Source organism: Antedon bifida, chromosome 4 (assembly GCF_963402885.1).
Source record: "Antedon bifida chromosome 4, ecAntBifi1.1, whole genome shotgun sequence".
In the NCBI taxonomy this organism is placed as follows: Eukaryota; Metazoa; Echinodermata; class Crinoidea; order Comatulida; family Antedonidae; genus Antedon; species Antedon bifida.
This window is the reverse complement of record NC_136229.1, coordinates 17,882,180-17,907,051: the sequence shown is the minus strand read 5'-3', so window position 1 is coordinate 17,907,051 and position 24,872 is coordinate 17,882,180. Positions and strand designations below refer to the sequence as shown.

The 24,872-nt window shown below is 28.6% G+C and overlaps 1 protein-coding gene across 2 annotated transcripts; it reads left to right on the top strand.

Moving 5' to 3' along the window:
- Nucleotides 1-623: 623 nt before the first annotated feature.
- Nucleotides 624-24,872, top strand: LOC144839507 (GPI alpha-1,4-mannosyltransferase I, stabilizing subunit-like). Of its 2 annotated transcripts, none has more exons than XM_078694897.1 (7): nt 624-680; nt 1,376-1,541; nt 6,254-6,344; nt 8,661-8,808; nt 13,185-13,416; nt 15,883-15,986; nt 24,182-24,872. In XM_078694897.1, exons 2-7 carry the CDS (start codon nt 1,427-1,429, stop codon nt 24,326-24,328), a joined length of 837 nt encoding a protein of 278 aa, XP_078551023.1. In that variant the 5' UTR covers nt 624-680; nt 1,376-1,426; the 3' UTR covers nt 24,329-24,872. The 2 variants fall into 2 exon arrangements, with proteins under 2 accessions (XP_078551023.1, XP_078551022.1); XM_078694896.1 differs by having other exon boundaries at nt 636-740.

Genomic DNA, 24,872 nt, shown 5'->3' with positions numbered 1-24,872 from the left:
TTTGTTTTCGACAATACTTGGTTGGTTATATCGTACCTAAAACAAATACACTAAAGTACACCTACAAAAACTTTTTTTTACCCTATAATTATAAAAGTAAGTGATCAGGAAGGAATTCCAAATAATCCTCCATGGTAAAACTAAATAAAATCGGAATAAGCGGTTAGACAATTAAACAAATAACACAAAATATGAGCAAAATACGACCAAGTCATGATACCTTTGATACAGGAATTTATCAATTTTTAATTATACATCAACTCCGGTGTCGATACACAGTAGGCCTAAGTATGCGATAAGAATTACAAAAATCTTAAAATGTGTTATAAGTTTTCATTTGGGAATTACCCAATTTATAGAAATAATCATTGCATAATATCCTATTAATTTAAAAGCGTATTTATACATCATACATTTACTTAAATGTGAGATTTAGAAACACGGATTAATTGCCTTGACAGCGTAAAACATTTAATTGTAGTTCATTAAATTTTACTAGGAAAACTCACTCAATTTTCTAGGTTATATTTAATTGCAGCATTGGCGTCGATTTTTTTTAGATCGTGCCAGTATACTGTGCGTTGTTAGTTCCGTTGTTTAACCAGCATGCTGAGCTAGACTTTTGCTGCAGATAATGCATGTAAACACGAAGAAAGCAATCATTGTTTTACTCAAATAAAGTAGTCTATTTTCAATTATTTATCACAATTTTAGAATTTAACAAGAATATAATCATTTGTGTATGTATCAATTGTAAATAATTTGTAACAGACCAATGCATCATGTTGTTTAGCTGACTGTTAGTTAGGCCTCAATAAAACTAGTAAAAGCATTTCATTGCCGAGGGGTTAAGTCAGCGAGTTCCCTTGATGCGTTGTTGAGTTCGATGGGAGGAAGTGATCTTAGCTAGGCCGTCTGCAATTTTAAGATGTACTGGGCTGGTAGTTTACCATGACATAGGCATAAGTTTCTTTGGAATACTGCTATACTAACTACTATATTCCTTTTTGCAGACAAGCCATGTGTTATTTTAAATTTATAACAAAATGTCTTGTAAAATTAATAATAAAAAGTATAAACATTTCAAACATATTCTGCAACTTTAAATAAATTTCAGTTTAGTTTTTTCAGTTCATAATATAATTTGCTTGTTTGGTATTTAGTAACAAATGCACTGCTTTGAAATGTGCATATACCGTAGTTCAACTCTAAAACTCTGTGGTTTTTTTTTAATTATAAGAAAGAGTTTGGAAACTTTTTGAAAATTCTGATTTTGCTTGTGTTCAGGGAATTTAATTTGTGTAACTTTGTGTGGTGAACCACAGTATAACAATAAATTATAATCAAATATTTCAATGATTTTAATATCTTGCAGGTATAAAAATGATTATGTAAGTACTTACTGGACAACTAATCTTCTGTTAAAATGGTGTCCTTTGCACACTGTACTATCACTGTGTATATATTGATGATGTGTTGCTTAGTAACTTCTTTTCAACTTGATACCAAATCAGAACAAATTCTAGATGATCTAAGGAAAAGTAAGTATTTAGATTTAGAAATGCTGATTGTGGGTTACGAGATTTTTGGTTTCCATATTGTATATTTTGTGATTTAAGATAACAATTCAGGTACTGCCAAACACTATTCAGGAAAAATCCCAATCAAGGGGACACTTTCTTGGTTTCCAAAAGTGTTCTACTGATGTGTGTATGTGCTATAATACAGCAGCGTTTACAAGTAGGTCATAGCCAACATTTTCTTTTCCACCCACAAGGTGATGGATTCCAACTGCCAAACCTAGGTTACAAAATTCAGTGTTCATGCATAAAGATATCATGCATAAAGATATACTGTATACTAAAATTATCACATAATTAATGTATGAAATAATGTATCAAGAAAATTCTTATAGCTGCACAACTGTTTCCTCAGGTATAGTCCCCTTTTTTGGAATCATCATGCCTTTCTCAAACATTACCATTTTGATATATTTATTTTTTTCCTAATAATGCTGTAGTTAAGTATATTATTAGCAAAATGGGTTTTAATGTTCAAACTACTTACAGAGCCACAGAAGGCAAGATAATTAGAAATGCATTTTGTTTATGAGGGCTTAACTACCCTATCATTACTGTAGCTCTTTTAGTGAATGCCTTAAGAATTTTGAAAATTACCTGACAATTATTTGGCAGAAAGTAGGGCACATGAAATGCGCTATGAAGATAGAGCATATGTTTATCTGAACGGTATTGGTCCAAATCATTTTATTCAAGGATAAAATGTTTAAGATTGATTTTGTCGTTGCCTACCAATTATTTTCCAGAATTTTGGTCACAGAAGAAGCTGGTTATAAATGTTGTACAGTGAAAGAGAATGCATGTTTGATTGTGAACAGTATTGGTTCAAAGCTTTTTAATTTCAAATGAAAAGTTTCTGATTTTTGTGTATTTTCTCAACAATAACAATTCAAGTTCTGTCAAATCCTATTTATGTAAGGGACATCCTTATCAAGGGCTCCCGAAGGTGTCACCTTTAGTGGTTCTACTGTGTGTAACATGTGCTATGATACAGTGAAACACAGTATTTTACAAGTAGTTCATAGCCAAAGCTTTCCTTTCCTTACAGTTACATCTCTTATTATTTATATACCATCTTAGTGATAATAGACAATTATTATTGTTACAATAATTTTTATTTTTAAAACGTTACGTTGTTAAAACCATATATATCCAATGCCTAATATACCAAAAATATTTCTATTATTCAAACTTAGTAGTTATTTCAAAATAAATGCATCAATAACATTTGGTTTTTGTTATTTCAAAATCTAAATTATTAAATAATATTTATTGATGAATATGTACATCAATTGCTACCAATCAATCAATATAAATGATTTAATACTCTGTCAATACTATATTATACAGTTCCTCCAACCGCCATGGAATTTTTATGAGCATTTATTTACAACAATAACAAATAAAATTTATACATATTATTTTTGAAAATATTCAACTATTAATGTGAAATCTGTAAACGTAAAAATAATAAAAGTGTATCGTCAATTCTATTCCTTTTCCATTTCGCAAAACAAATTTAGTATACCAGTAAAACTATAATACCAGTCCCTTATTATTAATATATGTTTATTATTTAATGAATAAACATGCTTTTTACATTAATTTTTATTAGGCTAATGAATAAGTCTGTCTGTAATCTCATGGACACCAAAAAAACGAATATCGAATACATTTTTTTGGTTGAGTTTTTTTTAAAGAAATTGTCGAGTTTAGTTGTGCTAAGGTGCTGTACTGTACTTTGTATGTTTAATTTAAAATTAAACTATACTACCACCAGTTTCTTGTGATATGTTTTATTGATATTCTAATTATGATTATTTATTTATTGCATTAGGTTTTATCTATTACTGTATCTTCACTTTCTGGTACAATATATCGTTTACTTTGTTTCATTTCATTGGTTTATTTATTTTTAATTTACAGTGGCCAATAATCAGTCCAAAATACTGGGCTCCCTTGGAGCCCTGTGTAAATTAGTACTTTTAACTATCCTGAAATTGTCTATCTATTATAAATAATCTTCTTAATCTACACCCATCTGTAAGAAAAGAAATTTATTGTTTTAACAGAAAACCATGAAAATGATTTTATTTGTATAATTTATTATTTAATAATATTGAATTATACAATACAATTTTAATAATAAATAATATTGTTTTAACAAAATAAAGTAATGATTATAACATGTTTATTAATTAAATTAAAGATACTATGTTACACAGTAGATCTATTTATTTTATTAAGAGTTATTTTATTTATGAAAACCATTACTGTAATAATAATAAACAACAACAATAATTAGTTTTAATTATAATAAATAATATTAAAATGTTATAATGAAATAAATATTAGCAAAAATATTAGCTGTTATGAACTAATTGGTTATTTGAGAACAAATATTAATAATTTATTTTAATTTAGATTAACATTTGAATAAATAATTATTTTGTTTTAAGAAAATGAAGTAATGATTATAACATGTTTATTAAAATAAAATAAACATACTCTGTTTTGATGTAAAAGTAGATGTGTATTTACAGTAATTATTCTATTTTGTCTGATAAGATATGTTAATAAAATCACTAAATATTATATAATATATTCATACTATTCATGATTAATTAACTTTAATTAATTAACCATATTTAATGATGTTAATCCAAAAATTACTCAGAAATAATGAGTAAAAATATTTAGTACAAAATTAATTTCAAAAGTATAATTCTGTAAATAACACAAGAATGATCTGTTGTTTAATGTTGTTTGTATGCATGTACTATTAATTATTAATTTAAACCATATTTATTTTAATGAATTTCATTAAACTAATTTACAGTTCATGTGGGACAATATATAATAATCAACAACTGTTTTATTATATAAATGGTTATGTTTATCAAAGTACAATGCCACCTTTCTATTTTCCAATTAAATCGTCCTCATTTTACGTCAGTTAATTGAAAATTATCAGTCTACTTCAACACCAATTTTTAATACTCTGTAAAATCTCATTTTTTCTAAGAATTTAATATATTTTATTCGCCCAAGGCTCTTTGATTATTACCGCGCAAGAAAATTAATTTGCGATTTATTTAAAATCTGCCAAGTTGCACTTTTGCGCGGGTTTTGTCGTTAACGGTAAAATCAAATGATCTTTAGATACAAAATACATTGTACTATTGAATATGCGTTGAACCAAAGCGTTAACATACTAAAAAAACCAATGACACGATTCTCGAGAAAAGATGAATTAGAACATAGCAATGTATTGTCAGATTATAAGGAATTAATTCTACGTCTGTGGATCTATGGGGAGATAGATTTAGAGATTGTATACAATAATTTGTGACTACTTAACGCCAAATTACTAGGTGTGTATATCATGAAGGAATAATTGTCATTAACTAGTGTTGTGTTTGCCTAGCTTACATTTAGAACTAAATAATGTTTGTTGATAATGTCAAATAAAAAAGTAAATGGCATGTGGAATAAGTTTTTGAAAACTTAAAATGGCCAATATTGAGATGCAAACACACATTTTGACTGGTGAGGAGTGGGAGTACGTGTTCTTTTTTTAAATTTTTTATAAAGCAGCCAAGAATACATGAGTATATTCATCCACTGTTTTTCTCAAAGGCAGTAATCTTTTCACAAGACTAAGATACAAAAGATGCTCCGTATAAATAAAGTCCTAAACAAATCTTTGAGAGTTCAGTTGACATAAAACTTTAAATTTAAGTATAAACTTTAAGGTCAAAGTTCAAGCCATTAACAATCATTCATGAGATTAAAACAAATGTAGCCAAAAAAAAATTAAACCATGCAGATATTTCAACCTGATAATTTTTGAATAGTGAGATTACAATACTACTCAATAACTCATTTTGAAAAACGTTATTAATTCCAAATCCATTGACGAGACGTACGTAACATAGACACGCCAGATTCAATTAATACATGGTGATATTCTTGCTTGTCACCATTCCAACAATGCAACTTTTAACTATGTGACAATATTATCTTCAGTTCATAATACTCAGGCATAAAGGATTATATTGCTTAATAATTCGCAAGAAATAAATCTGTAAAATAGATATTTTAGATTTATGTATTTAGTGTTCGTGTTAATATGTAGTTCAAGTGTTATCCAATGAGTTATGATGCGTTATGTAGGTTTTCAGGTTTTCCAGATAATTTATTGACAGTTCTTATTTTACCAGAAGATATTTCAACACCATGGATAGTAATCTAACAGATTATGTTATGAAGAAAAACAAATTAACTTTATAGTATTAATAAGTTAGGTTAGGTTTTAAAAAATGAGGGGTTGATATTAATTTTATTTTTCGCCATATTCAAAAAAACAATTTTCTTGTTTTGCAATAAATGCAGCATATCGAAAAATAGATTCTAGAGTTTATGTATAATTTATTCCAAAAAAAAAATGTTTTTAGAAAATTAAATTCTTAGTGTATTCAGTGTTATAGATAACAATATATTTAATATTTAAATAATTTTTGTAGACTCAATCAAAAGTAGAGAAATAACTTGTATTGAGGAAAAATTATGAAACTTTGTAGATACTATATTTCATACTTTCATTATTTGGACATTAGTACTACTGTACAAATGATATTCATTAATTATCCAAGTTTCTTTTATAATAACAGAGATTGGAAATCAAATAGATAAAGAGAGACTTGTTGCTGTAGATGTAGCTAATGCAGTTTCAAGACTTATACAACAAAGAGGCTTCCACAGGTACTGTATGTATAAATATTTGTATTTTTTTTTTGACATTTTATGAATGTATATATATATATATATCAAACATTTAAAATAATATTACTATTATAAATGTATACTATATATTACTATACCAAATACAGTTAAACTCTCCCTACGGACATGCCTATTCAGGGGACAGCCTTTTTAAGTGGGAATTTTCTTTACGGTTTTACTGTTCAAAATGATAAAAAGTGCAATAGAGATTAGATACCATTGTACTTTTGCCTTAGTTTAATTTACTATTTTCAATTTTACTGTAATGTAAATTATAATCTTCTCAGGTCTGCCTAGCACTTGATTCTTGTTAGCAAATATATTAATATAATCAATCAATTGTGTCAATTTTCTGTATTAACATTTTGTTCAATTAAGGTGTTTTTTTTTCTCTCTTTGTACTCTTTAGGTATATTTAGTGTGTTGTTTAAATATTACTGTTTAAATTTGCATTAAGGCCAACTTACACAAACGAACAGTAACAGTAAGCGGATAACTGCATACTTGGCCCACGTAGAATCTGTTTCTATCCTGAACTGGTTTCCTCTCAACTGCCCGTCTGCTCCGCGTTTTGTGTAAATGGAATAAGAAATAACATAGATTCTATATTTTTGTTTATCGCTACCACTCGTCTGTGTAAATTGGCCTTTAGTGTATTATGGAATCATACTGTGTACGAAAGAATACTCGAGTACAATTATAAGGAATAAACGAGAAATATTATATAATAACGAAAGTTTAATGAGTTGAATAGGGAGAATATTTTAATGAAGATTGACTGCTCTATTTAACAAGTCCGAGCCAAGTTAAATAGCTATGTATGCACCAATTTAATGTTCAGTTCAGTATATATTACACACAATGGAGCTACAGAGGTCCTAACAAAATATCAGAACAATTTATAAAAGTGAAGGCCAAGCCATAAAAGGCGCTATAATTGGTTTTAAATTCATACAAACATAGAGGGTGCTGTTTAAAAAATTGTCAGGCTTCAGTATCTATGGTAAAATGGTAAATGTACAGTATGCTCTATCAAGATGTTTTTTGTTATTCAAATCAAAAGAAAGTGCAGCTTTGGTGGAAGATTACTCAAAATATCTGAAAACTACTGTGATTAGTGAGAGACTTGGTACAGTACAAACACAAACAAAAAAATTGATAGTTATTGTTTTAAAAGTCAACATTTTCAATACAGAGTATCTTCCACAGTAAATTGTATGTGAAAAATGCACATAGTTTGCAGTTAAGTAAACTTTATGGCACAAAGTCACAATCGCACATACTTGAACAAAAACTGATAGGCCTACATAAGAAGACATTCATGTCGATGAAATCTAATCAAAATTAATTTAAGATTATTAAAAATAATGTTTTTTGTTTGGAATGTTTCAATTAGAGACATGTTCTATTTCTGCATATGAATAATAATATAAATATCTATTTGTAATCAATTCTGTATTATCATGTCCTACTTTTGATGTTGCTAATTAACAACATAATATTATAGTCATCATTAAAATTAATTTATAACTAATATTTAATACTTTCTCTATTTGAGATACCTGTGATAATTATCAAAACATTTTTAATGACTTTCATTTGTATGAAAATACCGCATTAAACAAGGTGTTTTAATTTCTTTTGTTCGACAATTTAGTTTAAGCGGTATTTATAGAAGCGATGTTTTTACTAATCCTTTGTTAATACTATGAAAACAATCTGTTTAAAAATTGCACAACCAAATAACATCAGCTAGATCATCAGACCTAAACCCACGCATTTTACTAAGACTTGTAATGAAGCAGTGACACTGGTATTGTGCCAGGATTTGAACCCATGCCCCAGTATTTAGTAAGCAAGCTTGTTTACCACCAAGCTGAAATGCCACTACTAATTTATAAACTTAAAATAAAACAGAACATGTTTACTAAATACGATTAATTAACTGTTTCTGTAGATAAAAAAGTACTGTGTAGTGTGTATTTATTCTTTGTATGAGTATAAAAATAAGTTGCAATTGATGTATTAACCAAAAGGACAATTCACATGCCATTCCTGGCCTATCTGTACTAGTATAATGGTACTCAATAGCCCAGATCATCCCCAGACAGTTCCATGAGAAAGAGGACTGGTGATAGCAAGAAAAGAGGACAATCTCTATGCAGGCCTCAAAGGCCTCTGAGAAAAATTAGTCAGTTAAACCCTTACCAACAGTGACTGGTACCTACTGTGCGGTTCTGTCGGATTGCCACATAATAAAATAATATTACTTGAACATAATTTGTTTATTTACAGAAATGTAACAACAACGGTGAAATTAAATATGATGGACAATATTTCATCCAATTTTACCTGTCATATTCTAATGATAGATCACATACCTAGTGGGGCTTATGTAGATCCTGACCAATTAAAAAACAGAATAGACTTTGGAGGTCCTCAGGTAAGTGAAAATTGACACTTATATTGAGTTATGGTATTATGCACAGTATCTCAATTCTAAGAAAATCTGAATTTGAATGAATTAATCATGTAGGTAAAACTATCAGTTCAATCCATTGAATGGTTTACAAGGCTTTGGTTAACAAAGCGTTGGAGAACCTTGTATACTGTAGTATGCTACCAAGAAATAATAATTGTATTCTATTGAGATTTAACCCAAGTCATTGAATATATAAATGATAATGAAATTGTCTAGGTTGCTAATGAAATTGGCTGTAATGAGTGTCTATGATTATTATTATATTATCATTGATGAGTTAATATTAGACTTAAATTGTCTTTCTCTTCTTTGTTAAGCCTCGTGAGACAAAACTATGCTATTTTTTTAAAGAAATGGCGGGAAAGTTTATAAAGTTAAGAATTAACTATTATTATTAAATAAAGTTCAAGATCATCTTTCTTTTTGATTATTGTTGTGCCTAACTACTAATTTGTAAGTAACATTACATACCAAAGTAACATTTTACATAAATCAATTTAAATACATTTTGAATGTTGTTAAATGGTTATCATTTTCATGACAAGAAATGTAGTCAATGAACATAATAAATTTGGAATGTTATGAATTTCAGCTAACATGACTTGTACCGACCGATAGTAGGGTGCCTGGGTAAGAAAATTTGGTGAAATAGGTTTACTAAAGTCTTCTGTCTGAATTTACTCTAAATTGGGGCGTGTATTATACTAAGGCATGGGATTATACTTGGTCTTTTATGGTATACATGCAACACTTTAAATACAGGCAATCCTAATTGCTTGGCTAACAAAAGAAAAAGATGTTGACATTGACATTTTAAATACTCATGCAGTATCTTAACTATAACAATGTTTACTATTTTATTTTTTTATACAGATAAAAAACATTTATGAATTTAATATTACTAATGCCTTCAGTTTAAATAACAAATTGCAAGATTTATCTTTGACAAGATTTGTAAACTTCATCTTCACATATAACAAACAATGCCTTCTTTCTTCTTTTTTGTTTCAACATTAATAAGAGTTTTATGCGAAAAATTAAACACATTACAAAACAGTCAAAATTATGACGTGAAATAAGATTTATTTATGACAACATTATGAATCCATAAAAATCATCTGCAAATATTACAACAATGCTTTCTTTCTTCTTTTTTGTATTGTCATGTACGACATTTACAACTTACTCTTTTTCTTGACCCCTTTTTACAATTTTTTATTACTTAATTCTGATTGATAATACAATGGTGTTTTATCTTGATTTGTTTTATTTATTTTCGGAGCCCTGCAATTTCGCGATTAGACAAATCAAAGTATTTTGCAAACTTGCGCATTTTGTGATGAAAATCAATTGATTAATCAACTCTGCAAAGAAGATTATTCTCCTACAATAGTTATTTTTTAGATTGTGCTATCAAAAAAAAAAGATCACAAAAATTACTGGCTGTTAAAATAAATGGTTTGCGAAAATAAAGGTATTCTCAGTAATGTGATATTTATACAACATACTGTCACACATTTTAAATGGTAATAATTCTTTTGGTAAAAAAATAATCTGTAGTAATTTCAATAAAATTTGGTTGATTTGAAGTTTCTGAGGATTTGATAAAATGACCTAGATTTGTGAGTTTGTATCTACCTAGTATGTTATCAGTAGTTAGAGATTTTACATTATTTTGTATAATAAAAAATAATGGTTTTACAGTATGCCATTTAAGGTAGGCTTATAATATGTCGACCAACATCGTTGGGATGATTCTTACATATTTTATCATCGTTACCATTTTATTATTTATTTCATAATTATTGCTGGGTGCTTTAAATTAAATCTATACATATGCAGATTTGAAAATATTGAGAGAAAAAACACATAATATTATAAAGATATGGAAATGAGGAATGCCGTACTAGTAGAAATTATGTAGGAAAAGATAAAAACAAAAACCAATGGAAAATGTAAGCAAACAAACATTGTTAAGAGAATAATACACATAGTGTATCCAAATGAAAGTGTTTTTAGAGAAAAATATATTTAAAGAGATGATGAACTTATGTATGGAAATAAAAGATACACATAAGATAAAAAAAAATAATATAAAGATATCAGCTATCTATAATCTATAGAAATTGTAAACATTTCAAAATATCTATTTTTTAAAACACATAAACATGTCAGTTATGTAATCTATAAAGAAAAATATTGCATTCAAAAATATTCATAGAATATACAAATAAAGATGTAAGCAGCGTTTCTACTATTATACAAAACGACTGTCACGACTGAAAGGTTTTTATTTGTGAATGTTTTGCTCAAAAAAGACATCAACCATTAGATTGTTTTTTGAATTATGTATAAATTTTACATTATTTGGCGATTACGAGAGTTAAAAAACACTTTATAGATTAGCTATTGCTATTTTGGCATATAAACAACTCATTTTAGTGTCGATCTTATTTTAAAATTGCATGAATTATATAAAAGTAGAGTTGTAATGCCCGTAGCAAAGTAAAGTAATTGCATTTACAGATGTCGAGACAGACCGTGCGTTCATTTTGGAATGAAATATAAGTTCAGAAAATACATATTTTTTATTATTGCTCGCAAATGATTACAAATGTTTTACCAGGATTATGAACATCGACAGGGATTTATTACATTAAAGCTCTTTTAATAGAAGTATTATATCATTTATTATTATCTTTCATTATGTTTTATGCTGTATAGAGACCGTATCTTTATATACAGTATACTATACTGTAATAATTCTATTCTGAAGATTTTCTTTTGTGTGTTATTTATTTCTGTACGAATAAATCAACTCAATATGTCGAGTAAATTCATTATTTCAATACTTCATTCATTCATCTATTAATATATCAGGTCATTCATTAACCCTTCATTTATTCTTGATACCATTCATTTATTTTTTAATTCATTCATCCTTATTATTTGATATACTGTACTACTCAATTCATTTCTTTCTTAATGCGCTCTTTAGCCAATTTATACCTCAAATCATTTACCTTTATTCATTTTTTTTTTATTCCATTCAGTCTTTCTCATATTTTCTTAATTCTTAAATTTATCCTATACTCTAACTCAATCATTTATTTTTTACATTACATTACATTACACTGTTTTGTTATTTAATTATATTTTCTTCATTTTTCAGTCTTTTCTTCATCCTCTATCTAATTCATTCATTTTATTGTCTGCAGTAGTGTACCATATATCCATCACCTCATATCATTTTTGTTTGCTCTTTGAAAATTTACCAATCAGCGTATTCATTTATTTGTACATCAGATTCTTAATTTATTTATCTACAAATTCATCTATTTCCAATTCATTTTTTTTTCTAATTTAAATAACGAGAAGGTTTACATTATCAAGTTAATTTAATATCCCCTTTGTACTAGTTTACCCCACTAAGTATTTACCAAACTCCCCACTGAGCAAACTCAGCCTCAGGAACTACATACCTCCACAGTAAACACCATCAATCCAATGATTATAACAAAATATAATAGCTAAACCCAAACGATGATCATAGTTACTTATATCAGATCTTGTTAACGACTATACATAAACAATCATCATCATCTGATTAATGATTTAAATTTTCTAATTCTTCGGCTCTTGCGAATTTTATCCTCTCCTATAATAAGCTAGATTAAATGAAGTAAACGAGGCATAGATTGTTTCAATTATTAAGAGTAATTACGTTTGTTTTATACTGTGTATTTTTGTGCATTTCGCTGGAAGGTAAATTACTCTGGAATTTAATTGCCCTGTTCATTGTACTTTTGATAACATTAAAAATGAGAGTTTGGAAATTAAACCAGTTTTGGGAAATCCCCTAATGAGTTAGGGAAAGTGAAATTAGAAACTCTCAGAAGAGGTGAAAGTCTACACTGAAAAATGGAGAAAAAGTTTTGACCAATTGTTTCAATAATAAGGACTTTTGGAATTACACTTTTATATTTAAATTTTTAAAGGTTTTGCCAAAATTTGGTTAAATATTATTTTTAAATGTAAATTATACTGATATATGTGTGGTACTGTATGTTAATTTTTCTAATGAAGCAGTAAAATGGCAATGCTGAAAAAAATAATAATTTGTAAAAATTTTAAAACTACGAGAGTGAAAAGTTGGGACTTAAAAGCCAAATTTTTTGCTTGATATGTAGGCAACCTACCATTAGACCACTTTAACTGGGACCACATTCCTAATAAATAAATATACTGTATTTATTTTAATCAGAAATGACAAGAGTAATAAATACTGAACATTAAACATTTCAATTCATTTACCTTTGTTATTTGTTTTTTTGTAGGTTGTTATTTTGGATGAGATTGATATTGAGAAGCCTGAGTACATGTCAGGAGAAATTTCAATTATAAGTTTCCAAACTTTTAAATCGTTATCATCATCAACATCTTGTCAAATAAATTTAACAATGTCATTTCCGCTTCATCTTCGTTACCACAGACCATCAAACGAATCAACTATAAATTTCGCAAATGTTACGATACATCCCCCAGATACGTTTATACGCTGCATTCCAGGTAGGTCAAATCATTTTGAAAATTTAATGCTCGTGGGTAAATTCAATGAACAAATACGAATTGACTCTCCGATGCGAACATTAAAAATAAATCTTGACGAAGGTTATTAAGACGATGATAACATTTCTGTAAATTCAAAATGAAAAATATAAACTAGATCACTACAGCCTCAGTGGTTAAATTCATTTGGGATGAAAGATCCCCAATTTCCCTAATACACTTAATGCCTATGTCAATAGCAGTAATATCATAGATCTTTGTCTTAATGATATAAATACTAAGTTTCGGCTTTGTACAACTATCTATGACAGTGTAACGATAATGGTTATTTGTAGTGCGCCAGTTTTGATGAACACCTTACAGGCATAGGAGGCATTCTAATAGGTAATCGACATCATGTCTTCGCATCAACAATGAAATGATTTACTTTAGTCATCAGCTTTTACACTGTTAGTGTAGGAAAGATCTACGCAATAGAGAGACATGGAATAGCGAAAAAAGACATGGAATAGAGAAAAGAGACATGGAATAGGGAAAGGATATGCAGTTGGGATCAGAGACATGTAATAGGGAAAAGAGAAATGGAATAGGGAAAAAGTAGACATGCTAAAAAGAAGCGACATGCAAATAGGGAAAAGATCCATGGAATTTTGAAATGCGATAGGAAAAAGACAATAGGGACTAGAGACATGGAATAGAGAAAAAAATCACATGCAATAGAGAAAAGAGACATGCATGCTATAGAGAAAAAAATCACATGCAATAGAGAAAAGAGACATGCATGCTATAGAGAAAAGAGACATGCATGCTATAGAGAAAAAAGACATGCATGCTATAGAGAAGAGAGACATGCATGCTATAGAGAAGAGAGACATGCATGCTATAGAGAAAAGAGACATGCATGGAAAAAAGTTATCCATGGAATTGAGAAATGATCTATGCAGGTTGACAAGCCAAAGGGAAGAAACATGCAATAGTGAAACAAGTTTAAATTCAATTTAAACTCTCATCATTTTTCCATTCTTTACACATACTTTTTGTTTGTCATTTATCATGCATTCCTTCATTAGCAATTTATTCTTTCATTGCATCATTCACCATACATGCATGCCAACCACACTTTAATTCTTTCATTTGTCATTCATTCTATGATTCCATACAATATATTTCTGAAACTAAAACTCATTGAAAGTTTTCAATCAGAAAAATTTACATCAAGTTCATCTGTCATCCTGTATCGAGATCGTATGAACGTTAATTTAAATTATTGATTTTAACAAATGTGTTCATGTAATTCATTTATTTACTTCATTTTATTGATCAATAAACTAAATGACAGTTCTGATCGGCTCAATAATGAGAAAAAATAACAATTAGAATTTACGTAGATTAGGTGTGTTTCGATTAAAGTATTAGACGATGTTACAAGAAAACAGTTACAAGGTTATGTATTTAAGATATTGCATTAATATAATAAATGACAAAGAAAAGAGTATTTTAATTGTAAACATACAGAAGAGATAGAACAACTCTTTGTAATTAAGTAATGAAAAGTCAATTAGATACAGAAACCAAAAATGTGTTTATTTCAAGAACCTCTCTAGGAAGAAGCAGCATGTGCATACAATTAAAATACACAGAATAAAATGTTAAAGACATTAAAGTCTATATATAGACTTGATAACAATGGGATTGATATTAACAAACTATTGGAATTCTAAAGCTCTGTCTACACTATCAAACTAGTTTGACCAAAAAGTGCCCAAATATGGTAGTGGTATGACATCATTTGTGTCCATATATGGGTACATCACATTTTTCTTTCAAACTAGTTTTATAGTGTAGAAAGAGCTTTAGATTTGAACATTATGAACTTTCTGGTCACTTGGCTCCTAAAATGTATAACTCATTTTAAAACACAGTCATTATTCTCAATAGTGTACATTTAATTACAAAGAAATTTTAAACAGACTAAACAACTAAGATATATATCAAAAGCATAAAGTGATGATGGATGTTTGATTTTTGAGAAAAATGTCAAACAGATGTCGTCGAGATAAACAGAAGTAGTGTGTCTTTCTGCATAGTTGTATCATTGCAAAAATTATCTCAAATGTGGTTTGAGTAATATTTTTATGTCTAAAGTACATTATATAAAATGCCCGATTAATATTTTCTGGCATTGGAAATTGTTTGGCCTTGATTTTCTTAGAAACTGTATGATACTTGTCAAATACATAAATAGGCAAGTCATACTCTGGCCATCTTATTAAAAAAAACCACACCCTCTTTCAAATATTTTATTTTTATCATTTGATAATTTTTTTTTTTATGTATTTATTTTTTTTAAATTCACAATCAACAGCGGGGAGCCCGCCATTTACAGACTTACATAAAACACAAGACAAAAGAACATTATTTTTTGGTTATCATAACTATAATAAATATTTGTTCTACATTCTACAGATGATACAGAGTCATCTAACATAAATCAAGACCGCAAGCTAATCCTTGCTCCGTGTAGTTATACTAAAACGAAACTGTGTCATTGGCAAAGTATAAGAAAAAATGTGAGTATCGTTTTTGTTAGATCACTATGTTCATTGAGCTTTTAACAAACTTTATTAGAAAATGTTATTTAAAACACAGTATTTTCAATTCAAATTTATTCTGCAGTACGATACATATTTATTATAGTAAATTGTTTGTAGGGCTTCTATTGAAAACAAATTATTTTATAGAAGACTACTTTGGTAACTTTTTTAGAGGTTTTTTTCTTTCTATGTTGAATACATGAAGAAGTTTATACTGTTCATTATAAGATTCTGAGAGCCATTGAAGGCTACTGGCACAGTGAATGACAGTACCTGAGTATTCATATCCCATCCCATAGGATACTTTGTTTTATACGGCATCTCATCATTAATACATGTACACTTCAGTTGGTACAAAGCACATGTCTAGTTCTTAGTATATCGACCACTATGCTATGAGCAACAACCATTAACAAAACAGTTCTCCGTTTAAAGAGATAATTCAATTTTATGTTTTTATTTGCGAAAATTGGTTTTAATATTTTTTTAGTCATTAATGTTATGCCAAATCTGTTAAATAAAATAACATTTTGAAAATGTTGGACTCAAAACAATAATTTTGTAATACTTAAAGTGTAGATTTACCTAATAAAAATAAATGATTTGATTGATGGTTATAAATATCGACCTTCACAGCAATTACTCTATTTTTATACTATATTTAAATCTGTACTTTAACTATATTAAAAACAATACTGAAAAGAGAAGATAATAAAAAATGTTGCGTGTACTTTTGGAAAAACAGTTCATCAACCTCTCTTTAAAAATAATAATGCAGCTTATTAATTCTTAATATTGACCTTCTATATAAAAAAAAAATATATGTAATAATAGTAAATTATTTATTATTATTACTATATTAGGCACGTTTCCACAAATGGTTGTGAATTGTAAATGTACTATAGATGAGTTCATGAAGGATCTTTCAGGATAAGACAAATTTTTCTATAAAACAGTCCATCGTGCATATTAAACTACTGTCTATCGGCATGGTTCTATCGGCATGGTTGACTGTGGCGATAGATATAGATATTTGGTGTGGTGTATATCAGCACCATGTCAATTGTTAACTTTCCTACTGTACAATAGTCACTTCAATGGGTTGGGATAATTGACTAAGTTTAATTGGACTTAAAAGGATAAACAAACCTTAATTACTACTGTACATAATACTAATCTAAGGTGCTCTTTACCAAAAAGATCTCACAATGCTTACAGAAAAGAATAAAAAAAGATGAGTTTTTAGAACAGATTTAAAGTGCCTTAATGTTGACAAATGATGTAGGCCTACTACTGTACACTATAAGGTGCAGTGGCAAAAAATGCCCTTTGAGTCTGAGAAGTGGAATTTGCTAAGTTTGTTTTGGGAACTTTAATTGTGAATTTATTAGTGGATGAACAGATACAGCACTATTTACTGTTTTAATTCACTTTAAAATTTACTGTTATACACGATAACAGCAATAACACTTTTTTTTCATTAGAATATTCTATAAATCCTGGTACTATGTTTTCTAATGCAAAGAATAATTTAGTGATTTATTAATATTGATTATTATCGTTATTTGCCAATGTTAATGCAAGAAATATAATAATTAATTTTAATAGTTGAAAATCCAAAACAAAACTAAATTAAAGTTGTTTATTTATCATAATATTTGACTATTCCTGGTGCCCTAAAAAGATCAGGTAATATTAATTGATATTAATTATAATATTTCATAGTAAATGTCATACAATGTAAACCTAATTTTAATATATAATGTCCTGGTAGGTACATACACTAACCTTGTATTTCAAGATAAATATAATTATATCAATTAATTGATAAACTAATATTATTATTATTAAATACAAATTAACTTTGTTAAATTTATTTTACTTAATATTTGGGTAAAAGTTTTAATTATTATGGAACTCTAGAGGGTGATATTTAATAATGATAATATTTGATTGCTTTGAAAAACTTCATTGTTGTTTTTATCATCATTATTGTTTATATTGGTAAACCTAATTGTAAATATGAATATGAACTCTTAATATGGGTGATGAGTCCCATAGGGGACACTTTGTTGATAGGTGTTCTACTACTACTATAGGTTTATGAACTAAAACTTGTTTTTTATTCAAAGAGTGTGACTGTAGAAAGTGTTTAATTAATTTAATCATTTTTTAAAAAGGTGTGTGTCGCTTGTGTTAAACATCAAAGCGGATAAACATCAATATTCTTGTACATCATATGTGACAGGTCATCAAATATTGCCATGGTAATTAAACCTGACCTCTGTTTCCTATAATCATCAGTACATTTAGTTTCTAGAGGTTTGAACAATGTTAAATATGTCTGTGAATTTAGCCACCGTCATTTGGCTATCTTCAACTCTTCGTCCCCCCTTCCTAAAAAAGCCTCTCCGGGACATTCTGATCAATTTCTGCTGACGCATATTACAATTTAATAAAAAAAAGAAAAACTGATGTAAGACATTTCAGTAAGATATCCATATTTGTCAAGTTACCTTTCTGGTATTAATTTTCTGAATTTGTCCTTGGAGGGCAGCTAAGTTTAATCGTAGTCCATTCTCTCATGAATCTTAATTTATATGACCCAGAAAAATATGCAAGAATTTACCATATTTATTAATGAAATACTCAGCAATCCAATTCCCCAAACAATTTCTCACTCGCTCCCTCACTGGCTTGTCGAAATTAACGTGAAGGGAAAAATGAGTATGAACTAGTTTTCCAGTACATCTGTTTCGTAACAGCCATGTCGAATACCTACCCTCAGATTTCCTCGTTGGTCATTAGGGAGATTTACACTTTTTTTCATAGAATTGATTTAATTTGAAGGGGGTAATGCCTTGTTTGATCCGTGCTTGCCTTCTCAATTTACAGTGTCGCTTTCGATAAACTTTTTTCATGTCCGTCAAACGGTTAATAAGTTTTCTTCCCCAGGCGAATGTTTCAGAATTAAAATCTTGTCAAAACAAAGTTTAAAGCGTGTAAAATATTTTAAATGTAAGCAAAAATGACAGGGTAAAGTGATAAAATGCTAGGAATTTATTGATACTTGTTGCATAGTTATCTTAGTTAAGTGCTGATAAAATTCAATCATCCTTTTTTATTTTTTTAAATAAACTTAGAAATTATTAATCAATCAATGTCTATCAACCATATTACGTTATTTTCCATTAAAGAAAAAATAGATTTAGGTGTGTAATGTGCTCTTTTACTATTAATATTATTGTATTGTTTGAATGTTATTATTTGTTATACTTTTGGTAAATTTATCTTGTCTTTTTGTAAATTTTAATGTTCACAAGTTTGTCTTTAATGTTGTTGGTTTGGTCCTTACCTTCTTAAGCTGTTCATCTTTAATTTTATTCATTATTTATGTCATACAGTAGAATAATGGATGTTTGTAATGTATATTAATATTTCAAAAAGGTACACCATATTGGTTAAACTAATCATTGGCACATCCAAAGAGAGGCTCATTCAGGAAACCTTTTTTAAAAAATACTATAATATAACCAATTTTCGATTAACTTAAGAAATAAGGAGTAGAAAACAGATGATATTTTGGTAATTATTTTTGTTATTAATTCATTGTTTTATTTTCAATGAACATTTGCTCTTATTGTACATTTGGGAAACTATATTTTGAGCTAAAACAAATATGCTATTGAGTCTAAAAAAGCAGGGCTCATTTTCTAAAAAGCATAATTTGCCAAGAAGGAACATTCACTTAATTTTGCCTATCATGTGTATTGTCACTAATGTAACACAAGTTGGTATTTAGCTCAGTAATAACGTACAAATTATATTAAATTTTAGATCAAGGCCTTAAGCATGACATTAATGTATACTGTATTTACCAGCGATTGTAGAAAACAGAAACAAAATCCCTCGTTGATTGGATAACTTCCTTCCAACTCAAAGACATTATAAAGAACATCAGACTGAAATTTGATCGTCATATCAGAACATTTGTAGCATCATCGCAAAATGACAACAATTGCATTTATTTAATTTAAGTATGCAATAAGTCGGTAAAACTTCTTCTAAAAGACCGCAAGATTTGAAAGATTCCGACATACTTTACAATTAAGTACATACTTATATATAACAAACCAGTGCTGCTTTGAAAAATTATATCAAAATATGTGAATAGTACCCTTAAATATTTAAGTTTAATTTAAGTATGTACCTTATTCTCAAGATATTTAAATACTCTGTGTTATTAGTCTTTTTACAATTTGTCTTATTTAACTAACTTAAACTATAGATCTGAATATAAACCTACTTAAATAGATAATGTTAAAAGGACATACTTATTCTCTATTTGAGTAAGTATGTATATATAGTGTACTTAATCACAAAACAGTAGTACACAAATTTATTTTTCTTTCACATTTTATTTAAAAATATGTTTCTTAAACAAACTTTAAACCTTATACTTCCTACTGTATGGATTATATTTTTTCCTTCGTTGTTTTAATCGTAAATTAAATAATTTCCCTTGGGAAATAACTTTTTATGTACTTGTACAGAAATTATTAAAAAAATGTTTAAACGATACTGTTGATTCGCCGATTAAATGATTTCCCGGTGCAAAAGTTCATTCAGGAAAAATGTAATAAGTTAGGAAGAAAAAATTGCCAAGTCCGTCAGAATTCAATTAGCATTAAGTAAGAAGTCTAGCAGCGTATAGTAATTAAGAGAAATTTGCGAAGTAATCCCACTGGGAGAATACACCCTCGTACTTAAAAACACGATAAGAAGTTATTTGACAGAAAATCATGAGGCTGGTATATTTAAGAACGTGGTATTCTATAGTTACTATGTTCCACCACATGTTCAATGTCGGTGTTAATTAAATTTTAAAGCTTTTAATAATTATGTTATGTTATTTATTATATAGCCTGCCAAGTTTATTGAATTTCAGCTGTTTTTGAGTTTCCTAAAAATGACCATTGATTACTAGCTGTGAAAGACGGCATTTAAGTTATAGTATCATGGTTTTACTTTTGTATTTGATATAAAAGTTTAGCATAAATGTTTAATGGTAAAAAAAAATTAGGGGTCGTAATATTAGCTTAAAACCCTAGCCATTTGTCACCGACCCCTAGCCATTTGTCACCCACCTCTAGCCATTTGTCACCTACCCCTAGCCATTTTTCACTTACCCCTAGCCATTTGTCACCCACCCCTAGCCATTTGTCACCCACCCCTAGCCATTTGTCACCTACCCCTAGCCATTTGTCACCTACCCCTAGCCATTTGTCACCCACCCCTAGCCATTTGTCACCCACCCCTAGCCATTTGTCACCCACCCCTAGCCATTTGTCACCCACCCCTAGCCATTTGTCACCCACCCCTAGCCATTTGTCACCGACCCTTAATGTTTTTCCATAATGTCACTCTTTAATTCATCCTTTGTAATAATAATATAATATCTATAGAAATATTTCCACAAACAATATTACTGTATCATCATTTTGATAATGCAAAATATAAAGATATTATTATGAAACATAAATTCTTTATATTTTAGAATTTTTCATGGCTTAATTATGTTTTTATTAAGTTCTTCCTCATCTCCGTCATCTTCCATAAACATCGGACAAATTATATAAATCATTTTAGCTTTAAGAATCAAATTAAATTTACAGTTTCGTCAACAGACATTTCACATTAAGCCAAGTATGTCGTTTACTAATGTGTTTTCTTTGTATGCTAATTAAGACAGCATAACCATTCCTTACAATTTTTTTTAGATATCCAGAACAAATATCAATGCAGGAAATATGTTGGCTATAGTTAATGCATTTAATTTCTATTTTAAAATAACAAAACTTTGAAAACCGAAAAATTGTATTATTTATACCATAGTTATGATAAAAATATTTTGTCCTCAGGGTCTTGGCAAACTTCAACATTGATAAATAGCCCTACTTACCTTTCGTCAGTGGTAAAGCAGAACGTCATGAAATAAGCCACTCTAAAAGTGGTACTACAGGACTGGAGCTACCCTTTCATTTTTTAGACTGGTTCAAACTTTAAAACTTTTTAAAGATCTATCTACACTATCATTCTTATGTGACAAAACAATTTGATGTGACCATATATGGACATGATGATATCATATCACTACCATATTTGGGCAAATCACTACCAATTTGGGCAAATCACTACCATATTTGGGCATGTCACACTTTTGTTGTTGAACTACTTTGATAGTGTAGACAGAGCTTAACTTGCCTGCTGAAAATCAATATATTAATATATTTATTTATGTTTATATGATACTATACTATATACCTTCTACCTTTATTGAATTTTTAGAAACTTAACAGAATTAAAAGAAATCTCCACATAACTAGCCTGACACCACCAAGGTGGTGATAATAAATGACGGTTATTACTTATACTCTATATAATAATATACCATAGTTTTATGATAAAACTACATGTCGGCACTTACACATTTCACTTTTCAAAAAGAACCTTGTTATTAAAATGAAATAATTAGTTGTCTACGGCATTTAAATAATTTTGACAGCGTGATGAGTGAAAGAAATCCATTTCGTTTTTCTCAAAGAAAGGCAACAGAGATGTGTTTTTAAAAATAAACGAAATGACTGCAAGATATTTGCCAGATGTTTGTAATAATATTTATATGTGATTGTAAATTGAAAACTTTATATTTTTCAAGCAAATCATCATTATAGCAATATATACTCAAGTTATTTTCAGAACCAATATATGTACGTGATGTACCGCAAACTTTTATCAACATATTGATTTCGCAATGCAAACTTCAAACAATGTATTTAAAGTACATTAATACATTAAACATTACTGAAATATGTATCGCTATTGATTAAAATGATACTGTACTTTTTTTTTTAATAGGGATTAAGAAACATGAATAAAGATTAATTTTAGAGTATTAAATCCACATGGATTAAGGTTGATTTATTGAGATTTATTTTAGGTGGAAAAACTTTAAAGTTGATCTAGATTAACGACACTGTCCGTCTAACCTAGAGGTGTTGAATCAATTTTCTGGGATGAAAATACTTGAAATAGGATTATTGAATTAAGTCTGGGATTAGAATGGATTAATTCCATGCAGATTAAACCAATTTTAATTTTGGATTTAGGGGTTTTCGCTATCGGATAACATGCCTAAAGATATATGAGATGTTGAAAGATTACTACATAGCATTTAATTCAAACTGTTTGGAAATTTGATTCTAAAGACATCGTTTTATGATATAAACTTCATTTCTTTGCAGTATTTGAACATTTTTATGTTCGTAAGAATGGTTGTTTCCATTTAAACTTCTTTTTTGTTGTTTTTAGAATGGTTGTTCAAATACATTTTTTTTAAATGCAATAAGATAACGTCTCCCTCTAATTAAAGACCACATGCAGAAATAAAGAGACAATTTGAGACAATTTCTCTATCTAGACATTCCATACACTAATTGTTTGGGTTTGATTTATTTATCGGTGGTCCAATGGTACATGTCAATACCGTTCGATTGATGTATTAACTTTTTTTAGTTCTCTTAATATTAGGCAGCTGAGTATAAGCACAAACCAATTCTTAATTTAAAGTGATTCTAATCAGACAACATAATCATGCAGTTTCATTATTATTTATTTTCCAAAGTATGATGCCAGTGTATATACAAAGTAGTAATTTTTTTTTAAGAATTGTGAAAAGTTTGCCATTTTTTCTGATTGTATATTATATTATTGTAACATATTGAAAATTGAAGATGATAGTATAATAATTGTACAATAATTATTATTTAAATATTAAAAACAATTACTCTACAGTAAAACTACACCAGTTGTCTTGGATGCATTATGTGCCAGTTGTAGCATAATCACATAATATACAAATCAACAGATTACGTATAATCGGCAAGAGTTTTAAAACTCGCATCATCCCATAAACCGCCATTATTCAAAAGATTAAAAACAATTACCGTAAAAACTAGACAAATTTTGATAGCCGATATCATCCGCGGATCGACGCTAGTTGAAAATTAATTAATTTTTATGTTCAAATGTTATTTTGTTCCATCGCCTGTTTTGACAGGTGTGTGATTGATGATAAATTAATTTCGCAACATTTTTTAATATCATTACAGGAGGGCATGTCAATCATTCTGCAAGTTCCCGTCGGACAACAGAACGACTTCGTTGTCGTGTTCCTTGGAACAGTGCTATGTGTGATCGCAAGTGTTTTATACATCCTCTATGTTCTGTTTAAATCAAGTAAAGACATAGTAACCTAGTGTGAAACTATTTTGGATGTGTTGTACGTTTTCGTGGTGTTTTATAAATACATATTCCAATCATACGCCGGTTTTGCCAGCAAGATTTACCGGAATAAATTAGCTCTCTACCCGTTAATCAAAATTATGTAAGAAAATATGTATATATATATATACAATAAACATATTTTGTCTGTAATGGTATGCTAGGCCTATTATAGCCACATTAAACAAGAGGCTATACTCTGTCAATTGTATTGATAAAAAGTACAATATATTTTTACTTTCTTTTTATAGTTAGTATTAGTCAGTAAGTATCCTAAATTTGGAAAACTCTCATGTATTGACACACTGTTTTAACACCATGATTGTGGTGTTTTCTATAAGTCTTTCAGTCAATGTATTTTTTTAAAGTTGCAACAAACCTAATCTGGTCTACAGTACTATTACCGTAGTAGTATTTGTTTTCTACTGAAATATATAAAAATTAGATTTTATTGTTTGTTTTTCTATTATTTATTCAGTGATTTATTCACATGTAGTAATAAACAAATTCAGGCAACGA

Bases quoted from the DNA above. Each gene is read 5' to 3' on its own strand.
- LOC144839507 (XM_078694897.1), top strand. From the start codon at position 1,427: ATGGTGTCCTTTGCACACTGTACTATCACTGTGTATATATTGATGATG. The intron at 8,809-13,184 runs GTAAGTGAAAAT...GTTTTTTTGTAG, and splicing joins TAGACTTTGGAGGTCCTCAG to GTTGTTATTTTGGATGAGAT. The intron at 15,987-24,181 runs GTGAGTATCGTT...ATATCATTACAG, and splicing joins GGCAAAGTATAAGAAAAAAT to GAGGGCATGTCAATCATTCT.